Raw genomic sequence first — 19,741 nt, 5'->3', positions numbered from 1 at the left:
AGGATTAAGAGGTATTGTTTAGCCCTGGAAAAACACTTTCTTAACAAATAGACAGGAACAAAAGAATCCTAGAATTTTCACTACTTAATTTTCCAACACAGGTGAACCGTATGCCCTATTATGAGGCCTGTGTCCGAGACTCTTGTGGTTGTGACATTGGAGGGGATTGTGAGTGCATGTGTGATGCCATTGCAGTGTATGCCATGGCATGCTTAGATAAAGGTCTCTGCATTGACTGGAGGACCCCTGAATTCTGTCGTAAGTTTTTAAGCTGTCTTTAAACAGGTTCATGTGATGTATATTGATAGCTTTTTGCTTTTAGTATGGTTTTTGCTTGGTCGAAACATAAGGAGGTGTAAGAGACTATTATTACTATGAGTATATTAATACAGCAACATACGGAATTGCTTGTGTAAGTACCTCCGAAGTTGCATTTTCTCTATGGACAAATAGTTGACTTTTGTCACCTGGGTTTTGAACTTTGCACTTTTCATTAGTAATAAATTAATCAAATTATGATGTTCTTTTTTATCGTGGAGCAATAAGAGAAAATATGCAGTTACAGAAGGCAATATATTTCTCCTGCTGCTGTTGTATAGTGAACAAGTCAATTTGTCATCGGGGGAATATGAAACTGTGAAAAATATGTGTGTATTTGTTTTAGCTATGATGAAATCACTTTCTCTGTGTATTTCAAGGAAATAAAGACAGCTGTGTTGGCCAGAACACTCTAAAACAGGAAAAAATCGCAGTGTGTTCCAGAACACTATACATGGGGAAAAGAAAAGGATTAGTGTTGTAAATCAGTACTGGGAGTTGTCATCTTTGATGTTTTCTTTTCAACATGTCACTTTATTATGCATAAAAAAATATATAGAAATGCGTGGACAGTACACTTGCAAAAAGGATAGACTCACATCACTAGAGCATAAATTTCAATTTGCATCATAAGCGATTACTTCAATGACAAAATTTTTAGCTCAAACACTATTGATGAATTTTGTCCTCCCTGTTCCTAAGCCTTTGAGAAAGCATATGTCAATAACTGAAAAATTTAAACTTTTCTCCTCTTTTGCCTCCCCTTTTTTTTTAAGCTGTCTATTGTGACTATTACAATTCTCATAAAAAATCAGGAAGTGAGAATGCTTATTCTTATGACTACAGCAGTGACAACTGCACCTGGCACTATAGACCGTGTAACTGTCCAAATCAAAACTACAAATATGTCAACATTGAAGGTAATAATCTATACTGTTGTAAACCAGGAAACAATAAGATAATTATTTTCACTGCTGTTGTTTTAATCAGTCATGCCACGGTTAGATAGTAATGTTCTAATTAATGTTATCTTTGAGGCAGTTTTTACTAATCTTTACATTACAACTACAATGTTAATACATAATTGATATAGTACCTGTATTACATCTAGCTTTGTATTGAGCTCAGCCTATCTTGAAGAGGAATCCTCTAATTTGTACCAGTCAAGAGTATATGCTGTTCTTAGGTAAGAAAATATGTGGAAGGAGAGATAGTATTTTTATTAGACAATGGATATAGTTGAAGAAAACAAAAAAGTTATTATGTATGCAGACCCTTCTTCAGAGGATGACGTTGGAAGTGCTTACCTAAGTATATGGTGTTACGATTGATACAATTTTTTAATAACAGAAGTGTAAGAAGTTAGATTATAAATGGTACAAATGAAATGCTGTTCTCTGAGAAATGTAAAACAAAATTATCTTCCTCTTTCTTCAGGCTGTTACAACTGTTCTCATGATGAATACTTTGACCATGAGAAGGGACAATGCATGCCATGTGGTGAGGAGAAACCTATATATTCACCCTTTTTCTCTACAGTAACTAGAAAATAATACTAAAACCACTGTGTATTCTCAAGGAAGATATTTTTCCTAATATCTCTTGATTAATCCAGGCATAATTCTCCTTTGAAAGAACCTTATTGCTGTACTTCTATTATGTAAAACTTTGGTTGATAAACAATGGACAGAAAATAACTTATTTTAAAAAAGGGATTAGGCTAGGGAGTGCTAAAATACAGAAGTTGGATCATCATGATTGATTTATTTAGCAAGATTAAAAATTGCCTTCAGTGTAAATGTCAGTACTTTTCAAAGTTTGGGTGTTTCTGAAAGTATGCTGGTGTTCTGATCTGCATGAGGGGCCACCCCAGCAGAGATGTATATCCCAGATGCATTCAACATCTTTCTTAAACAAAGGGAGCATCTGGAAGAGGATCTAGCTAATGAACTCTACTTAGCAATTCCCTTTTTAAGATATATTTTTTATTATTTTATCTCATGATTTATTATCATACAGTGTACTGCTATGAAAACCTGGCTGATTAGATAATGTTATGGCTAGACTCCAGCTGCACAGTTTGGAGTTTCATGCAGACGTAAAAAAACTTAAGACCAATTTTTTTTCATGTTACACAATTCTAACCTGTGTCCCAGGACAGTTAGTGACCTCACTTACATACAGAAAACATGTTTCCATTATCCCTGAAAAATGAGGCTGCCCTTAAGCATGAAAATCATAACAAAGGCATCAAAAACATGCTCATGTTCATGATTATTATGAAGTGCATTGATTTCTTATCATTGTTTAATTCTTTTGATGTGAAGTTTAACACTGAAATATTATAGTAAGCATTTTCAGGAATATCTCACTAATTAACACAATACTTTGAATGCAGTTTATTTATCTTCTGATCTGAAATTTGCTATATTTGGAATATTCTTAATATGTTTTAATTCACACATTTAATCTCTTCTACCTTTACACAGCAGGAGAGGAAAGCACTACTACTACACCTGAGACATCTTCGCCTTCAACAGGTTAGTTTAAGTCAGTGACTAAACTAGTACTTAAGCACTGATATATGTCCTAATACGTGCTTCTGAGGTAAGCAATACCCTTTCTGGCTTGATAAAATGACTTCACCAGTTTCATATGCATAAGGTGCAATAATGAAAAATAACTCAGTATCACAATTATCACAAAAATTTTCCCAGAAATATGATAGACATCCTAAATTGCCAAAGAAAAATATTGAGAGAACAATGTTTCTTGAGTATATTTAGGCACTTCCAGATATCAGTAATCAAATATCTCTGTTAATGGATAAGGACTTCTTTTATCTCTGGCATACAAAATCCCACAAAAATTTCAGCACAGTTCGTACCAAAAAAAAAGGAAATTATGCCTTAGAGTGTCAAGTTCTCCATATGCCAGCAAGGACAGCTCTGTGGCAGCAGTATCACAACCTGTTTTGCTTGGGCTAGCAAGTGATGCCAGAGGCTGGTACACAATGCAGGGAAGTCAGCTACAAGGGGAGGGAAGGTGCGCACTCTCCCCCAGTCCACATCTCTCCCACCCGGTCCTGTTGGGGTGCCCGCACACAAGTATTCTTGTGCCAATAATGACAGCATCCTTTGAGGAAGTGTCACTTTCTACTATGACAAAGCACCTTCCCAAGTCTCAACCATTCTTACCCATCCTTGCCTTCTTTGCAAAGAGCCCAAGACGCGCTCTACACCAATGAGCCCCAAATAGGTTAGCGCTCCAGTTGGGTGGGTGATAAGACTTGCCCATGGCTTATGTCAGTGCCTACCTTAGCCAATCTCATGGTACTTCCTCACCCAGCCTGGAGCAGGCACACCGTACTCTCTACCAGCTGCTTGGAGGGAGTCACACATGTGCATGGAGGCTCTTCTTCCTTGCTCAGGAGCTCCAGGAAGAGGCAGGAGGAGCTCACTTGTTGGTGGGCATCCCTCAGGCCCAGTCCCTGCGCCGCGTTCCAAGAGAGGAGGAGGATGGGGAGGGACACGGCCCCAGGCATTGCCCCACTCCTCCGTCTGTGCCTCCCAAGACTCGGAGGGGCCCAGTCCTGCCTTTCTTGTCACTGCCCCCCACGCGGAGCTTGGTGCCGGGTCAGCTGCTCGCCTCGCTTGCCTTCCGCCTCTTGCCCTACCACCGTCAGTCATGCTGCACTTTCCTCCTGGCAGCCGTCACCCCCAAAGAGCCAACCGTGCCGCCTGTGACCACCCGGAGAACCACCCCGGCCACGTCCCCCAGCACCACCTCCAAGACCTCCGTGTCCAGAGCGACCAGCCCCACCACCAGCCCCAAAGTGCCGCTGACAAGGACGACGCGGATCCCCAGCTCTCCTCCCACCACCTCGGCCTCCAGCACGCCGCTCAGCACCCACGTGCCATTTGCCGCCCCGTCCACAGTCTCGACCAAGTCTCCCACAACGACTAGGCCAAAGCCCACGCCTACAACGCTAACGTCCAGAGCCTCTCCCGCAATGACCAGTGTTTCAACAGAGACTCTCCCAGCTGAGTCCTCCGCACCCTCCACGGCCAAAACGAGCCCCCTCCCGTCGTCTGCTTCTTCCCCCTCCTCAACTGTGTCCTCAACACCGCCGAGCCCATCGCATCCCGGTAAGTCTTGCTCCTGCCCTCCTGCTGCTCTGCCTGCTCTTTCCAGCGTGCGCCCTCCTCTCCCCAGCAGCACGTTCCGTGGGGGCTTCTGGTTAGTGTAGCTGTGCTCCATTCCCCCTTGCCTTTGGCACTGGGACTCCTTGGACTTGGAAGGGTCCTGGATCTGGTCCGCACGTTGCCCCTGACTGCGTCCTCTGCCCTTGACCTTTCAGGGGTTTGCCCTGGGACACAGGCCTTCTTTGGGATAGAGACCCCTGTCAGCTCCTGCCCTTGCACTCAGCAGCCAGATGCTAGCTAATACCCACCCCCTCCCCTTGCAGTGCTGTCCTTAGAACACTCAAAATAGCAAAGAGAAGGCAATGAGAGGGGAAAGTCATCTCCTGTTTCCAGTTCAACACAGTTCTGGGAAGTTCAGCACAGTTTGGGGAAATACAAGAGGCCAAGACATGCTCTTGACCAAGGGATGCCCAGGTCCTGACACACCCTTGACAATCACTGGCCAAAAAAAGCCAACTCTCTGCCACCTGGCTAAGGATGCCATATGCTGACCAAGGCTATGGAAAAATCAGCAGTGGAGGGTGGGCAGGCAGATGTACATTCACACTCCAGCTACACCTCTCACACTCAGACCAGTCGGGCTCCCCACATCCAGGTCTTCTTGATGCCAACAAGAACACCCTCCTTTGAGGAGGTGCCACAACATGCTTTCCCTAGGCATTTTCCCAGGACTCAACCATTCTTTTCTCTCATCCCTTTCTTTGTAGCAAGGGAGCCAACCAGAGCTAAGACTCCAACTAGTAAAGTAGTAACAGGTGAGTGCTCTGGTTCAGAGAGAGCTAAGAGTCCTTCAAGGCCTATGCCTGTCTGTCCAATAGCCTCGACTCTCCAATTGATGCTTTCCAGCACAGTCTGGAGCAGGCTGATAATGCATTATCTGATGTTCCTTGGGCACACACAACATTGAAAGCTTGTATGCTGCACTTGGGGCCTCGAGAAAGATGAAGATGGAATTCAATTATTGGGGGTGCACAATTCAGACCAAATGGATTTTTCGGCAAAAAAAACAATGGGATGGGAGATACTGAGGGCCCCAGCCCCTCTTTTTCTTCTCTAAAGACTTAGTGGGGCCCAATGCCGCCCTTCCTGTGACTGCCCCCCACCCGGTGCCTCTACCTGGGAAGTACCCACCTCACTCTCCTTCCGCCTCTTGCCCTACCACCGTCAGTCATGCTGCACTTTCCTCCTGGCAGCCGTCACCCCCAAAGAGCCAACCGTGCCGCCTGTGACCACCCGGAGAACCACCCCGGCCACGTCCCCCAGCACCACCTCCAAGACCTCCGTGTCCAGAGCGACCAGCCCCACCACCAGCCCCAAAGTGCCGCTGACAAGGACGACGCGGATCCCCAGCTCTCCTCCCACCACCTCGGCCTCCAGCACGCCGCTCAGCACCCACGTGCCATTTGCCGCCCCGTCCACAGTCTCGACCAAGTCTCCCACAACGACTAGGCCAAAGCCCACGCCTACAACGCTAACGTCCAGAGCCTCTCCCGCAATGACCAGTGTTTCAACAGAGACTCTCCCAGCTGAGTCCTCCGCACCCTCCACGGCCAAAACGAGCCCCCTCCCGTCGTCTGCTTCTTCCCCCTCCTCAACTGTGTCCTCAACACCGCCGAGCCCATCGCATCCCGGTAAGTCTTGCTCCTGCCCTCCTGCTGCTCTGCCTGCTCTTTCCAGCGTGCGCCCTCCTCTCCCCAGCAGCACGTTCCGTGGGGGCTTCTGGTTAGTGTAGCTGTGCTCCATTCCCCCTTGCCTTTGGCACTGGGACTCCTTGGACCTGGAGGGGTCCTGGATCTGGCCCGCACGTTGCCCCTGACTGCGTCCTCTGCCCTTGACCCTTCCGGGTCTTTCCCTGGGCCACAGGCCTCTGCCAGAGAGCCTTCCCCGCCCAGCCTGGAGCAGGCGGACAGTACCCTCTCCATGCTGCTTGGAGGGAGTCACACATGTGCATGGAGGCTCTTCTTCCTTGCTCAGGAGCTCCAGGAAGAGGCAGGAGGAGCTCACTTGTTGGTGGGCATCCCTCAGGCCCAGTCCCTGCGCCGCGTTCCAAGAGAGGAGGAGGATGGGGAGGGACACGGCCCCAGGCATTGCCCCACTCCTCCGTCTGTGCCTCCCAAGACTCGGAGGGGCCCAGTCCTGCCTTTCTTGTCACTGCCCCCCACGCGGAGCTTGGTGCCGGGTCAGCTGCTCGCCTCGCTTGCCTTCCGCCTCTTGCCCTACCACCGTCAGTCATGCTGCACTTTCCTCCTGGCAGCCGTCACCCACAAAAAGCCAACTGTGCCACATGTTCTGCCACATGTGACCACCCGGAGAACCACCCCGGCCACGTCCCCCAGCACCACCTCCAAGACCTCCGTGTCCAGAGCGACCAGCCCCACCACCAGCCCCAAAGTGCCGCTGACAAGGACGACGCGGATCCCCAGCTCTCCTCCCACCACCTCGGCCTCCAGCACGCCGCTCAGCACCCACGTGCCATTTGCCGCCCCGTCCACAGTCTCGACCAAGTCTCCCACAACGACTAGGCCAAAGCCCACGCCTACAACGCTAACGTCCAGAGCCTCTCCCGCAATGACCAGTGTTTCAACAGAGACTCTCCCAGCTGAGTCCTCCGCACCCTCCACGGCCAAAACGAGCCCCCTCCCGTCGTCTGCTTCTTCCCCCTCCTCAACTGTGTCCTCAACACCGCCGAGCCCATCGCATCCCGGTAAGTCTTGCTCCTGCCCTCCTGCTGCTCTGCCTGCTCTTTCCAGCGTGCGCCCTCCTCTCCCCAGCAGCACGTTCCGTGGGGGCTTCTGGTTAGTGTAGCTGTGCTCCATTCCCCCTTGCCTTTGGCACTGGGACTCCTTGGACCTGGAGGGGTCCTGGATCTGGCCCGCACGTTGCCCCTGACTGCGTCCTCTGCCCTTGACCCTTCCGGGTCTTTCCCTGGGCCACAGGCCTCTGCCAGAGAGCCTTCCCCGCCCAGCCTGGAGCAGGCGGACAGTACCCTCTCCATGCTGCTTGGAGGGAGTCACACATGTGCATGGAGGCTCTTCTTCCTTGCTCAGGAGCTCCAGGAAGAGGCAGGAGGAGCTCACTTGTTGGTGGGCATCCCTCAGGCCCAGTCCCTGCGCCGCGTTCCAAGAGAGGAGGAGGTTGGGGAGGGACTCGGCCCCAGGCATTGCCCCACTCCTCCGTCTGTGCCTCCCAAGACTCGGAGGGGCCCAGTCCTGCCTTTCTTGTCACTGCCCCCCACGCGGAGCTTGGTGCCGGGTCAGCTGCTCGCCTCGCTTGCCTTCCGCCTCTTGCCCTACCACCGTCAGTCATGCTGCACTTTCCTCCTGGCAGCCGTCACCCACAAAAAGCCAACTGTGCCACATGTTCTGCCACATCTGACCACCCGGAGAACCACCCCGGCCACGTCCCCCAGCACCACCTCCAAGACCTCCGTGTCCAGAGCGACCAGCCCCACCACCAGCCCCAAAGTGCCGCTGACAAGGACGACGCGGATCCCCAGCTCTCCTCCCACCACCTCGGCCTCCAGCACGCCGCTCAGCACCCACGTGCCATTTGCCGCCCCGTCCACAGTCTCGACCAAGTCTCCCACAACGACTAGGCCAAAGCCCACGCCTACAACGCTAACGTCCAGAGCCTCTCCCGCAACGACCAGTGTTTCAACAGAGACTCTCCCAGCTGAGTCCTCCGCACCCTCCACGGCCAAAACGAGCCCCCTCCCGTCGTCTGCTTCTTCCCCCTCCTCAACTGTGTCCTCAACACCGCCGAGCCCATCGCATCCCGGTAAGTCTTGCTCCTGCCCTCCTGCTGCTCTGCCTGCTCTTTCCAGCGTGCGCCCTCCTCTCCCCAGCAGCACGTTCCGTGGGGGCTTCTGGTTAGTGTAGCTGTGCTCCATTCCCCCTTGCCTTTGGCACTGGGACTCCTTGGACCTGGAGGGGTCCTGGATCTGGCCCGCACGTTGCCCCTGACTGCGTCCTCTGCCCTTGACCCTTCCGGGTCTTTCCCTGGGCCACAGGCCTCTGCCAGAGAGCCTTCCCCGCCCAGCCTGGAGCAGGCGGACAGTACCCTCTCCATGCTGCTTGGAGGGAGTCACACATGTGCATGGAGGCTCTTCTTCCTTGCTCAGGAGCTCCAGGAAGAGGCAGGAGGAGCTCACTTGTTGGTGGGCATCCCTCAGGCCCAGTCCCTGCGCCGCGTTCCAAGAGAGGAGGAGGATGGGGAGGGACACGGCCCCAGGCATTGCCCCACTCCTCCGTCTGTGCCTCCCAAGACTCGGAGGGGCCCAGTCCTGCCTTTCTTGTCACTGCCCCCCACGCGGAGCTTGGTGCCGGGTCAGCTGCTCGCCTCGCTTGCCTTCCGCCTCTTGCCCTACCACCGTCAGTCATGCTGCACTTTCCTCCTGGCAGCCGTCACCCCCAAAGAGCCAACCGTGCCGCCTGTGACCACCCGGAGAACCACCCCGGCCACGTCCCCCAGCACCACCTCCAAGACCTCCGTGTCCAGAGCGACCAGCCCCACCACCAGCCCCAAAGTGCCGCTGACAAGGACGACGCGGATCCCCAGCTCTCCTCCCACCACCTCGGCCTCCAGCACGCCGCTCAGCACCCACGTGCCATTTGCCGCCCCGTCCACAGTCTCGACCAAGTCTCCCACAACGACTAGGCCAAAGCCCACGCCTACAACGCTAACGTCCAGAGCCTCTCCCGCAACGACCAGTGTTTCAACAGAGACTCTCCCAGCTGAGTCCTCCGCACCCTCCACGGCCAAAACGAGCCCCCTCCCGTCGTCTGCTTCTTCCCCCTCCTCAACTGTGTCCTCAACACCGCCGAGCCCATCGCATCCCGGTAAGTCTTGCTCCTGCCCTCCTGCTGCTCTGCCTGCTCTTTCCAGCGTGCGCCCTCCTCTCCCCAGCAGCACGTTCCGTGGGGGCTTCTGGTTAGTGTAGCTGTGCTCCATTCCCCCTTGCCTTTGGCACTGGGACTCCTTGGACCTGGAGGGGTCCTGGATCTGGCCCGCACGTTGCCCCTGACTGCGTCCTCTGCCCTTGACCCTTCCGGGTCTTTCCCTGGGCCACAGGCCTCTGCCAGAGAGCCTTCCCCGCCCAGCCTGGAGCAGGCGGACAGTACCCTCTCCATGCTGCTTGGAGGGAGTCACACATGTGCATGGAGGCTCTTCTTCCTTGCTCAGGAGCTCCAGGAAGAGGCAGGAGGAGCTCACTTGTTGGTGGGCATCCCTCAGGCCCAGTCCCTGCGCCGCGTTCCAAGAGAGGAGGAGGATGGGGAGGGACACGGCCCCAGGCATTGCCCCACTCCTCCGTCTGTGCCTCCCAAGACTCGGAGGGGCCCAGTCCTGCCTTTCTTGTCACTGCCCCCCACGCGGAGCTTGGTGCCGGGTCAGCTGCTCGCCTCGCTTGCCTTCCGCCTCTTGCCCTACCACCGTCAGTCATGCTGCACTTTCCTCCTGGCAGCCGTCACCCACAAAAAGCCAACTGTGCCACATGTTCTGCCACATCTGACCACCCGGAGAACCACCCCGGCCACGTCCCCCAGCACCACCTCCAAGACCTCCGTGTCCAGAGCGACCAGCCCCACCACCAGCCCCAAAGTGCCGCTGACAAGGACGACGCGGATCCCCAGCTCTCCTCCCACCACCTCGGCCTCCAGCACGCCGCTCAGCACCCACGTGCCATTTGCCGCCCCGTCCACAGTCTCGACCAAGTCTCCCACAACGACTAGGCCAAAGCCCACGCCTACAACGCTAACGTCCAGAGCCTCTCCCGCAATGACCAGTGTTTCAACAGAGACTCTCCCAGCTGAGTCCTCCGCACCCTCCACGGCCAAAACGAGCCCCCTCCCGTCGTCTGCTTCTTCCCCCTCCTCAACTGTGTCCTCAACACCGCCGAGCCCATCGCATCCCGGTAAGTCTTGCTCCTGCCCTCCTGCTGCTCTGCCTGCTCTTTCCAGCGTGCGCCCTCCTCTCCCCAGCAGCACGTTCCGTGGGGGCTTCTGGTTAGTGTAGCTGTGCTCCATTCCCCCTTGCCTTTGGCACTGGGACTCCTTGGACCTGGAGGGGTCCTGGATCTGGCCCGCACGTTGCCCCTGACTGCGTCCTCTGCCCTTGACCCTTCCGGGTCTTTCCCTGGGCCACAGGCCTCTGCCAGAGAGCCTTCCCCGCCCAGCCTGGAGCAGGCGGACAGTACCCTCTCCATGCTGCTTGGAGGGAGTCACACATGTGCATGGAGGCTCTTCTTCCTTGCTCAGGAGCTCCAGGAAGAGGCAGGAGGAGCTCACTTGTTGGTGGGCATCCCTCAGGCCCAGTCCCTGCGCCGCGTTCCAAGAGAGGAGGAGGTTGGGGAGGGACTCGGCCCCAGGCATTGCCCCACTCCTCCGTCTGTGCCTCCCAAGACTCGGAGGGGCCCAGTCCTGCCTTTCTTGTCACTGCCCCCCACGCGGAGCTTGGTGCCGGGTCAGCTGCTCGCCTCGCTTGCCTTCCGCCTCTTGCCCTACCACCGTCAGTCATGCTGCACTTTCCTCCTGGCAGCCGTCACCCACAAAAAGCCAACTGTGCCACATGTTCTGCCACATCTGACCACCCGGAGAACCACCCCGGCCACGTCCCCCAGCACCACCTCCAAGACCTCCGTGTCCAGAGCGACCAGCCCCACCACCAGCCCCAAAGTGCCGCTGACAAGGACGACGCGGATCCCCAGCTCTCCTCCCACCACCTCGGCCTCCAGCACGCCGCTCAGCACCCACGTGCCATTTGCCGCCCCGTCCACAGTCTCGACCAAGTCTCCCACAACGACTAGGCCAAAGCCCACGCCTACAACGCTAACGTCCAGAGCCTCTCCCGCAACGACCAGTGTTTCAACAGAGACTCTCCCAGCTGAGTCCTCCGCACCCTCCACGGCCAAAACGAGCCCCCTCCCGTCGTCTGCTTCTTCCCCCTCCTCAACTGTGTCCTCAACACCGCCGAGCCCATCGCATCCCGGTAAGTCTTGCTCCTGCCCTCCTGCTGCTCTGCCTGCTCTTTCCAGCGTGCGCCCTCCTCTCCCCAGCAGCACGTTCCGTGGGGGCTTCTGGTTAGTGTAGCTGTGCTCCATTCCCCCTTGCCTTTGGCACTGGGACTCCTTGGACCTGGAGGGGTCCTGGATCTGGCCCGCACGTTGCCCCTGACTGCGTCCTCTGCCCTTGACCCTTCCGGGTCTTTCCCTGGGCCACAGGCCTCTGCCAGAGAGCCTTCCCCGCCCAGCCTGGAGCAGGCGGACAGTACCCTCTCCATGCTGCTTGGAGGGAGTCACACATGTGCATGGAGGCTCTTCTTCCTTGCTCAGGAGCTCCAGGAAGAGGCAGGAGGAGCTCACTTGTTGGTGGGCATCCCTCAGGCCCAGTCCCTGCGCCGCGTTCCAAGAGAGGAGGAGGATGGGGAGGGACACGGCCCCAGGCATTGCCCCACTCCTCCGTCTGTGCCTCCCAAGACTCGGAGGGGCCCAGTCCTGCCTTTCTTGTCACTGCCCCCCACGCGGAGCTTGGTGCCGGGTCAGCTGCTCGCCTCGCTTGCCTTCCGCCTCTTGCCCTACCACTGTCAGTCATGCTGCACTTTCCTCCTGGCAGCCGTCACCCCCAAAGAGCCAACCGTGCCGCCTGTGACCACCCGGAGAACCACCCCGGCCACGTCCCCCAGCACCACCTCCAAGACCTCCGTGTCCAGAGCGACCAGCCCCACCACCAGCCCCAAAGTGCCGCTGACAAGGACGACGCGGATCCCCAGCTCTCCTCCCACCACCTCGGCCTCCAGCACGCCGCTCAGCACCCACGTGCCATTTGCCGCCCCGTCCACAGTCTCGACCAAGTCTCCCACAACGACTAGGCCAAAGCCCACGCCTACAACGCTAACGTCCAGAGCCTCTCCCGCAACGACCAGTGTTTCAACAGAGACTCTCCCAGCTGAGTCCTCCGCACCCTCCACGGCCAAAACGAGCCCCCTCCCGTCGTCTGCTTCTTCCCCCTCCTCAACTGTGTCCTCAACACCGCCGAGCCCATCGCATCCCGGTAAGTCTTGCTCCTGCCCTCCTGCTGCTCTGCCTGCTCTTTCCAGCGTGCGCCCTCCTCTCCCCAGCAGCACGTTCCGTGGGGGCTTCTGGTTAGTGTAGCTGTGCTCCATTCCCCCTTGCCTTTGGCACTGGGACTCCTTGGACCTGGAGGGGTCCTGGATCTGGCCCGCACGTTGCCCCTGACTGCGTCCTCTGCCCTTGACCCTTCCGGGTCTTTCCCTGGGCCACAGGCCTCTGCCAGAGAGCCTTCCCCGCCCAGCCTGGAGCAGGCGGACAGTACCCTCTCCATGCTGCTTGGAGGGAGTCACACATGTGCATGGAGGCTCTTCTTCCTTGCTCAGGAGCTCCAGGAAGAGGCAGGAGGAGCTCACTTGTTGGTGGGCATCCCTCAGGCCCAGTCCCTGCGCCGCGTTCCAAGAGAGGAGGAGGATGGGGAGGGACACGGCCCCAGGCATTGCCCCACTCCTCTGTCTGTGCCTCCCAAGACTCGGAGGGGCCCAGTCCTGCCTTTCTTGTCACTGCCCCCCACGCGGAGCTTGGTGCCGGGTCAGCTGCTCGCCTCGCTTGCCTTCCGCCTCTTGCCCTACCACCGTCAGTCATGCTGCACTTTCCTCCTGGCAGCCGTCACCCACAAAAAGCCAACTGTGCCACATGTTCTGCCACATCTGACCACCCGGAGAACCACCCCGGCCACGTCCCCCAGCACCACCTCCAAGACCTCCGTGTCCAGAGCGACCAGCCCCACCACCAGCCCCAAAGTGCCGCTGACAAGGACGACGCGGATCCCCAGCTCTCCTCCCACCACCTCGGCCTCCAGCACGCCGCTCAGCACCCACGTGCCATTTGCCGCCCCGTCCACAGTCTCGACCAAGTCTCCCACAACGACTAGGCCAAAGCCCACGCCTACAACGCTAACGTCCAGAGCCTCTCCCGCAACGACCAGTGTTTCAACAGAGACTCTCCCAGCTGAGTCCTCCGCACCCTCCACGGCCAAAACGAGCCCCCTCCCGTCGTCTGCTTCTTCCCCCTCCTCAACTGTGTCCTCAACACCGCCGAGCCCATCGCATCCCGGTAAGTCTTGCTCCTGCCCTCCTGCTGCTCTGCCTGCTCTTTCCAGCGTGCGCCCTCCTCTCCCCAGCAGCACGTTCCGTGGGGGCTTCTGGTTAGTGTAGCTGTGCTCCATTCCCCCTTGCCTTTGGCACTGGGACTCCTTGGACCTGGAGGGGTCCTGGATCTGGCCCGCACGTTGCCCCTGACTGCGTCCTCTGCCCTTGACCCTTCCGGGTCTTTCCCTGGGCCACAGGCCTCTGCCAGAGAGCCTTCCCCGCCCAGCCTGGAGCAGGCGGACAGTACCCTCTCCATGCTGCTTGGAGGGAGTCACACATGTGCATGGAGGCTCTTCTTCCTTGCTCAGGAGCTCCAGGAAGAGGCAGGAGGAGCTCACTTGTTGGTGGGCATCCCTCAGGCCCAGTCCCTGCGCCGCGTTCCAAGAGAGGAGGAGGATGGGGAGGGACACGGCCCCAGGCATTGCCCCACTCCTCCGTCTGTGCCTCCCAAGACTCGGAGGGGCCCAGTCCTGCCTTTCTTGTCACTGCCCCCCACGCGGAGCTTGGTGCCGGGTCAGCTGCTCGCCTCGCTTGCCTTCCGCCTCTTGCCCTACCACCGTCAGTCATGCTGCACTTTCCTCCTGGCAGCCGTCACCCACAAAAAGCCAACTGTGCCACATGTTCTGCCACATGTGACCACCCGGAGAACCACCCCGGCCACGTCCCCCAGCACCACCTCCAAGACCTCCGTGTCCAGAGCGACCAGCCCCACCACCAGCCCCAAAGTGCCGCTGACAAGGACGACGCGGATCCCCAGCTCTCCTCCCACCACCTCGGCCTCCAGCACGCCGCTCAGCACCCACGTGCCATTTGCCGCCCCGTCCACAGTCTCGACCAAGTCTCCCACAACGACTAGGCCAAAGCCCACGCCTACAACGCTAACGTCCAGAGCCTCTCCCGCAACGACCAGTGTTTCAACAGAGACTCTCCCAGCTGAGTCCTCCGCACCCTCCACGGCCAAAACGAGCCCCCTCCCGTCGTCTGCTTCTTCCCCCTCCTCAACTGTGTCCTCAACACCGCCGAGCCCATCGCATCCCGGTAAGTCTTGCTCCTGCCCTCCTGCTGCTCTGCCTGCTCTTTCCAGCGTGCGCCCTCCTCTCCCCAGCAGCACGTTCCGTGGGGGCTTCTGGTTAGTGTAGCTGTGCTCCATTCCCCCTTGCCTTTGGCACTGGGACTCCTTGGACCTGGAGGGGTCCTGGATCTGGCCCGCACGTTGCCCCTGACTGCGTCCTCTGCCCTTGACCCTTCCGGGTCTTTCCCTGGGCCACAGGCCTCTGCCAGAGAGCCTTCCCCGCCCAGCCTGGAGCAGGCGGACAGTACCCTCTCCATGCTGCTTGGAGGGAGTCACACATGTGCATGGAGGCTCTTCTTCCTTGCTCAGGAGCTCCAGGAAGAGGCAGGAGGAGCTCACTTGTTGGTGGGCATCCCTCAGGCCCAGTCCCTGCGCCGCGTTCCAAGAGAGGAGGAGGTTGGGGAGGGACTCGGCCCCAGGCATTGCCCCACTCCTCCGTCTGTGCCTCCCAAGACTCGGAGGGGCCCAGTCCTGCCTTTCTTGTCACTGCCCCCCACGCGGAGCTTGGTGCCGGGTCAGCTGCTCGCCTCGCTTGCCTTCCGCCTCTTGCCCTACCACCGTCAGTCATGCTGCACTTTCCTCCTGGCAGCCGTCACCCACAAAAAGCCAACCGTGCCACATGTTCTGCCACATCTGACCACCCGGAGAACCACCCCGGCCACGTCCCCCAGCACCACCTCCAAGACCTCCGTGTCCAGAGCGACCAGCCCCACCACCAGCCCCAAAGTGCCGCTGACAAGGACGACGCGGATCCCCAGCTCTCCTCCCACCACCTCGGCCTCCAGCACGCCGCTCAGCACCCACGTGCCATTTGCCGCCCCGTCCACAGTCTCGACCAAGTCTCCCACAACGACTAGGCCAAAGCCCACGCCTACAACGCTAACGTCCAGAGCCTCTCCCGCAACGACCAGTGTTTCAACAGAGACTCTCCCAGCTGAGTCCTCCGCACCCTCCACGGCCAAAACGAGCCCCCTCCCGTCGTCTGCTTCTTCCCCCTCCTCAACTGTGTCCTCAACACCGCCGAGCCCATCGCATCCCGGTAAGTCTTGCTCCTGCCCTCCTGCTGCTCTGCCTGCTCTTTCCAGCGTGCGCCCTCCTCTCCCCAGCAGCACGTTCCGTGGGGGCTTCTGGTTAGTGTAGCTGTGCTCCATTCCCCCTTGCCTTTGGCACTGGGACTCCTTGGACCTGGAGGGGTCCTGGATCTGGCCCGCACGTTGCCCCTGACTGCGTCCTCTGCCCTTGACCCTTCCGGGTCTTTCCCTGGGCCACAGGCCTCTGCCAGAGAGCCTTCCCCGCCCAGCCTGGAGCAGGCGGACAGTACCCTCTCCATGCTGCTTGGAGGGAGTCACACATGTGCATGGAGGCTCTTCTTCCTTGCTCAGGAGCTCCAGGAAGAGGCAGGAGGAGCTCACTTGTTGGTGGGCATCCCTCAGGCCCAGTCCCTGCGCCGCGTTCCAAGAGAGGAGGAGGATGGGGAGGGACACGGCCCCAGGCATTGCCCCACTCCTCCGTCTGTGCCTCCCAAGACTCGGAGGGGCCCAGTCCTGCCTTTCTTGTCACTGCCCCCCACGCGGAGCTTGGTGCCGGGTCAGCTGCTCGCCTCGCTTGCCTTCCGCCTCTTGCCCTACCACCGTCAGTCATGCTGCACTTTCCTCCTGGCAGCCGTCACCCACAAAAAGCCAACTGTGCCACATGTTCTGCCACATGTGACCACCCGGAGAACCACCCCGGCCACGTCCCCCAGCACCACCTCCAAGACCTCCGTGTCCAGAGCGACCAGCCCCACCACCAGCCCCAAAGTGCCGCTGACAAGGACGACGCGGATCCCCAGCTCTCCTCCCACCACCTCGGCCTCCAGCACGCCGCTCAGCACCCACGTGCCATTTGCCGCCCCGTCCACAGTCTCGACCAAGTCTCCCACAACGACTAGGCCAAAGCCCACGCCTACAACGCTAACGTCCAGAGCCTCTCCCGCAACGACCAGTGTTTCAACAGAGACTCTCCCAGCTGAGTCCTCCGCACCCTCCACGGCCAAAACGAGCCCCCTCCCGTCGTCTGCTTCTTCCCCCTCCTCAACTGTGTCCTCAACACCGCCGAGCCCATCGCATCCCGGTAAGTCTTGCTCCTGCCCTCCTGCTGCTCTGCCTGCTCTTTCCAGCGTGCGCCCTCCTCTCCCCAGCAGCACGTTCCGTGGGGGCTTCTGGTTAGTGTAGCTGTGCTCCATTCCCCCTTGCCTTTGGCACTGGGACTCCTTGGACCTGGAGGGGTCCTGGATCTGGCCCGCACGTTGCCCCTGACTGCGTCCTCTGCCCTTGACCCTTCCGGGTCTTTCCCTGGGCCACAGGCCTCTGCCAGAGAGCCTTCCCCGCCCAGCCTGGAGCAGGCGGACAGTACCCTCTCCATGCTGCTTGGAGGGAGTCACACATGTGCATGGAGGCTCTTCTTCCTTGCTCAGGAGCTCCAGGAAGAGGCAGGAGGAGCTCACTTGTTGGTGGGCATCCCTCAGGCCCAGTCCCTGCGCCGCGTTCCAAGAGAGGAGGAGGTTGGGGAGGGACTCGGCCCCAGGCATTGCCCCACTCCTCCGTCTGTGCCTCCCAAGACTCGGAGGGGCCCAGTCCTGCCTTTCTTGTCACTGCCCCCCACGCGGAGCTTGGTACCGGGTCAGCTGCTCGCCTCGCTTGCCTTCCGCCTCTTGCCCTACCACCGTCAGTCATGCTGCACTTTCCTCCTGGCAGCCGTCACCCCCAAAGAGCCAACCGTGCCGCCTGTGACCACCCGGAGAACCACCCCGGCCACGTCCCCCAGCACCACCTCCAAGACCTCCGTGTCCAGAGCGACCAGCCCCACCACCAGCCCCAAAGTGCCGCTGACAAGGACGACGCGGATCCCCAGCTCTCCTCCCACCACCTCGGCCTCCAGCACGCCGCTCAGCACCCACGTGCCATTTGCCGCCCCGTCCACAGTCTCGACCAAGTCTCCCACAACGACTAGGCCAAAGCCCACGCCTACAACGCTAACGTCCAGAGCCTCTCCCGCAACGACCAGTGTTTCAACAGAGACTCTCCCAGCTGAGTCCTCCGCACCCTCCACGGCCAAAACGAGCCCCCTCCCGTCGTCTGCTTCTTCCCCCTCCTCAACTGTGTCCTCAACACCGCCGAGCCCATCGCATCCCGGTAAGTCTTGCTCCTGCCCTCCTGCTGCTCTGCCTGCTCTTTCCAGCGTGCGCCCTCCTCTCCCCAGCAGCACGTTCCGTGGGGGCTTCTGGTTAGTGTAGCTGTGCTCCATTCCCCCTTGCCTTTGGCACTGGGACTCCTTGGACCTGGAGGGGTCCTGGATCTGGCCCGCACGTTGCCCCTGACTGCGTCCTCTGCCCTTGACCCTTCCGGGTCTTTCCCTGGGCCACAGGCCTCTGCCAGAGAGCCTTCCCCGCCCAGCCTGGAGCAGGCGGACAGTACCCTCTCCATGCTGCTTGGAGGGAGTCACACATGTGCATGGAGGCTCTTCTTCCTTGCTCAGGAGCTCCAGGAAGAGGCAGGAGGAGCTCACTTGTTGGTGGGCATCCCTCAGGCCCAGTCCCTGCGCCGCGTTCCAAGAGAGGAGGAGGATGGGGAGGGACACGGCCCCAGGCATTGCCCCACTCCTCCGTCTGTGCCTCCCAAGACTCGGAGGGGCCCAGTCCTGCCTTTCTTGTCACTGCCCCCCACGCGGAGCTTGGTGCCGGGTCAGCTGCTCGCCTCGCTTGCCTTCCGCCTCTTGCCCTACCACCGTCAGTCATGCTGCACTTTCCTCCTGGCAGCCGTCACCCACAAAAAGCCAACTGTGCCACATGTTCTGCCACATCTGACCACCCGGAGAACCACCCCGGCCACGTCCCCCAGCACCACCTCCAAGACCTCCGTGTCCAGAGCGACCAGCCCCACCACCAGCCCCAAAGTGCCGCTGACAAGGACGACGCGGATCCCCAGCTCTCCTCCCACCACCTCGGCCTCCAGCACGCCGCTCAGCACCCACGTGCCATTTGCCGCCCCGTCCACAGTCTCGACCAAGTCTCCCACAACGACTAGGCCAAAGCCCACGCCTACAACCCTTCCTCCTTCAAGCTTCAGGTCTACAAGGAGTACCACATCTTTTTCTTCCTCCCCAAACACTACAAGCACCTCTACTTTACACAGCCAAACTTCATCAATAATAATTCCTACTAGTATGTCTGGCAAGTCCACTCCGGTTGTGATAGCAAGTGTCTTACCTACAAGAGTTACTTTTGCTTCCACTCTCATTACTAGTGCTTCTACAGAGATCCCATCTGTTGAAAGGACTTCGTTGCAAACCACAGCACCAACCTCCACTCGCACCACATCTTTTCCTTCTTTCACTTCCATACTCACAAGGTCCTCAGCTTCTGCTAGATCAGTAACAGTACCACAAGGTAATGTATTATTTCCTATATCATCTTTTTGCCTTTAGCCATATATTTTCATCAGTGTATGAATACTTCTGAATTGTTACAAGTGATGTCATAACCAAAGACTGTATATACATTTGCTCTTTTTTTTTTTCTTCAGCCTTTTTTTTTTTTGTAGAGTAGCTTTCTGAATGTCCTTGTGTTTGTAACAGCAGGCTCCTAGATATATACTTATGTATACATGAAGAAAGATGAGTTAAGGCTGATGACAAGATGCAGATCAGAATGAGAGCTGTAGAATCAAGAATGTTTCTTATCTTAAAATCCCTGTTAAGCTGTTTAAGACATCATTTATCTGGGCAGACCATCCTTTGAATCTTGCAGTCCTCCCGTTCTCTCTCATATTGTCTTCTTTCACATGTGAAGTTGACTGGTACCTGCTCTGCAGGGTACCTTTTTCTCAGTTTTCTAGGTACAGTGATTGTCTTTGGTTCCTGTGCATAATTATAACCTAACATGTAGTGACTGAAGGAATACCACACTCAACAGTTTCTGCATAACTTGGAAAGAAAGGCACACAGACTCCTACTG

The 19,741-nt window shown here is 57.2% G+C and overlaps 2 protein-coding genes and 1 long non-coding RNA gene across 3 annotated transcripts in view; all 3 read left to right on the top strand.

The window, feature by feature from the left end:
* MUC6 (mucin 6, oligomeric mucus/gel-forming) overlaps positions 1 to 1,871 on the top strand; it is a 56,353-nt gene extending 54,482 nt beyond the window's left edge. The window contains exons 24-26 of the mRNA XM_067295337.1: positions 102 to 258; positions 1,095 to 1,238; positions 1,756 to 1,871. Coding sequence (XP_067151438.1) covers positions 102 to 258; positions 1,095 to 1,238; positions 1,756 to 1,871 — 417 coding nt within the window. The remainder of the gene's footprint in view (positions 1 to 101; positions 259 to 1,094; positions 1,239 to 1,755) is intronic.
* A 5,645-nt stretch (positions 1,872 to 7,516) lies between these two features.
* Positions 7,517 to 13,742, top strand: LOC106496938 (mucin-2-like). The gene is made up of 6 exons (XM_067295336.1): positions 7,517 to 8,300; positions 8,924 to 9,361; positions 9,985 to 10,434; positions 10,536 to 11,507; positions 12,131 to 12,568; positions 13,192 to 13,742. The coding sequence occupies exons 1-6, from the start codon at positions 7,517 to 7,519 to the stop codon at positions 13,740 to 13,742; spliced, it is 3,633 nt and encodes a 1,210-aa protein (XP_067151437.1).
* A 2,751-nt stretch (positions 13,743 to 16,493) lies between these two features.
* Positions 16,494 to 18,559, top strand: LOC136992065 (uncharacterized). The gene is made up of 3 exons (XR_010884060.1): positions 16,494 to 16,860; positions 17,484 to 17,921; positions 18,545 to 18,559. It is a non-coding gene; the product is annotated as an uncharacterized lncRNA (long non-coding RNA).
* Positions 18,560 to 19,741: the final 1,182 nt, after the last annotated feature.

Source organism: Apteryx mantelli, chromosome 4 (genome assembly GCF_036417845.1).
Source record: "Apteryx mantelli isolate bAptMan1 chromosome 4, bAptMan1.hap1, whole genome shotgun sequence".
Lineage (NCBI taxonomy): Eukaryota > Metazoa > Chordata > Aves > Apterygiformes > Apterygidae > Apteryx > Apteryx mantelli.
The sequence above is the reverse complement of the archived record's forward strand: the minus strand, read 5'-3'. Positions and strand labels throughout refer to the sequence as shown.

What these genes read in the sequence shown, in the direction of transcription:
- LOC106496938 (XM_067295336.1), top strand. Translation starts at nt 7,517, where the DNA reads ATGCTGCTTGGAGGGAGTCACACATGTGCATGGAGGCTCTTCTTCCTT. An exon ending in GCCGAGCCCATCGCATCCCG is followed by an intron (nt 9,362 to 9,984) that starts GTAAGTCTTGCT and finishes TCCTCCTGGCAG; the next exon opens with CCGTCACCCACAAAAAGCCA. An exon ending in GCCGAGCCCATCGCATCCCG is followed by an intron (nt 11,508 to 12,130) that starts GTAAGTCTTGCT and finishes TCCTCCTGGCAG; the next exon opens with CCGTCACCCCCAAAGAGCCA.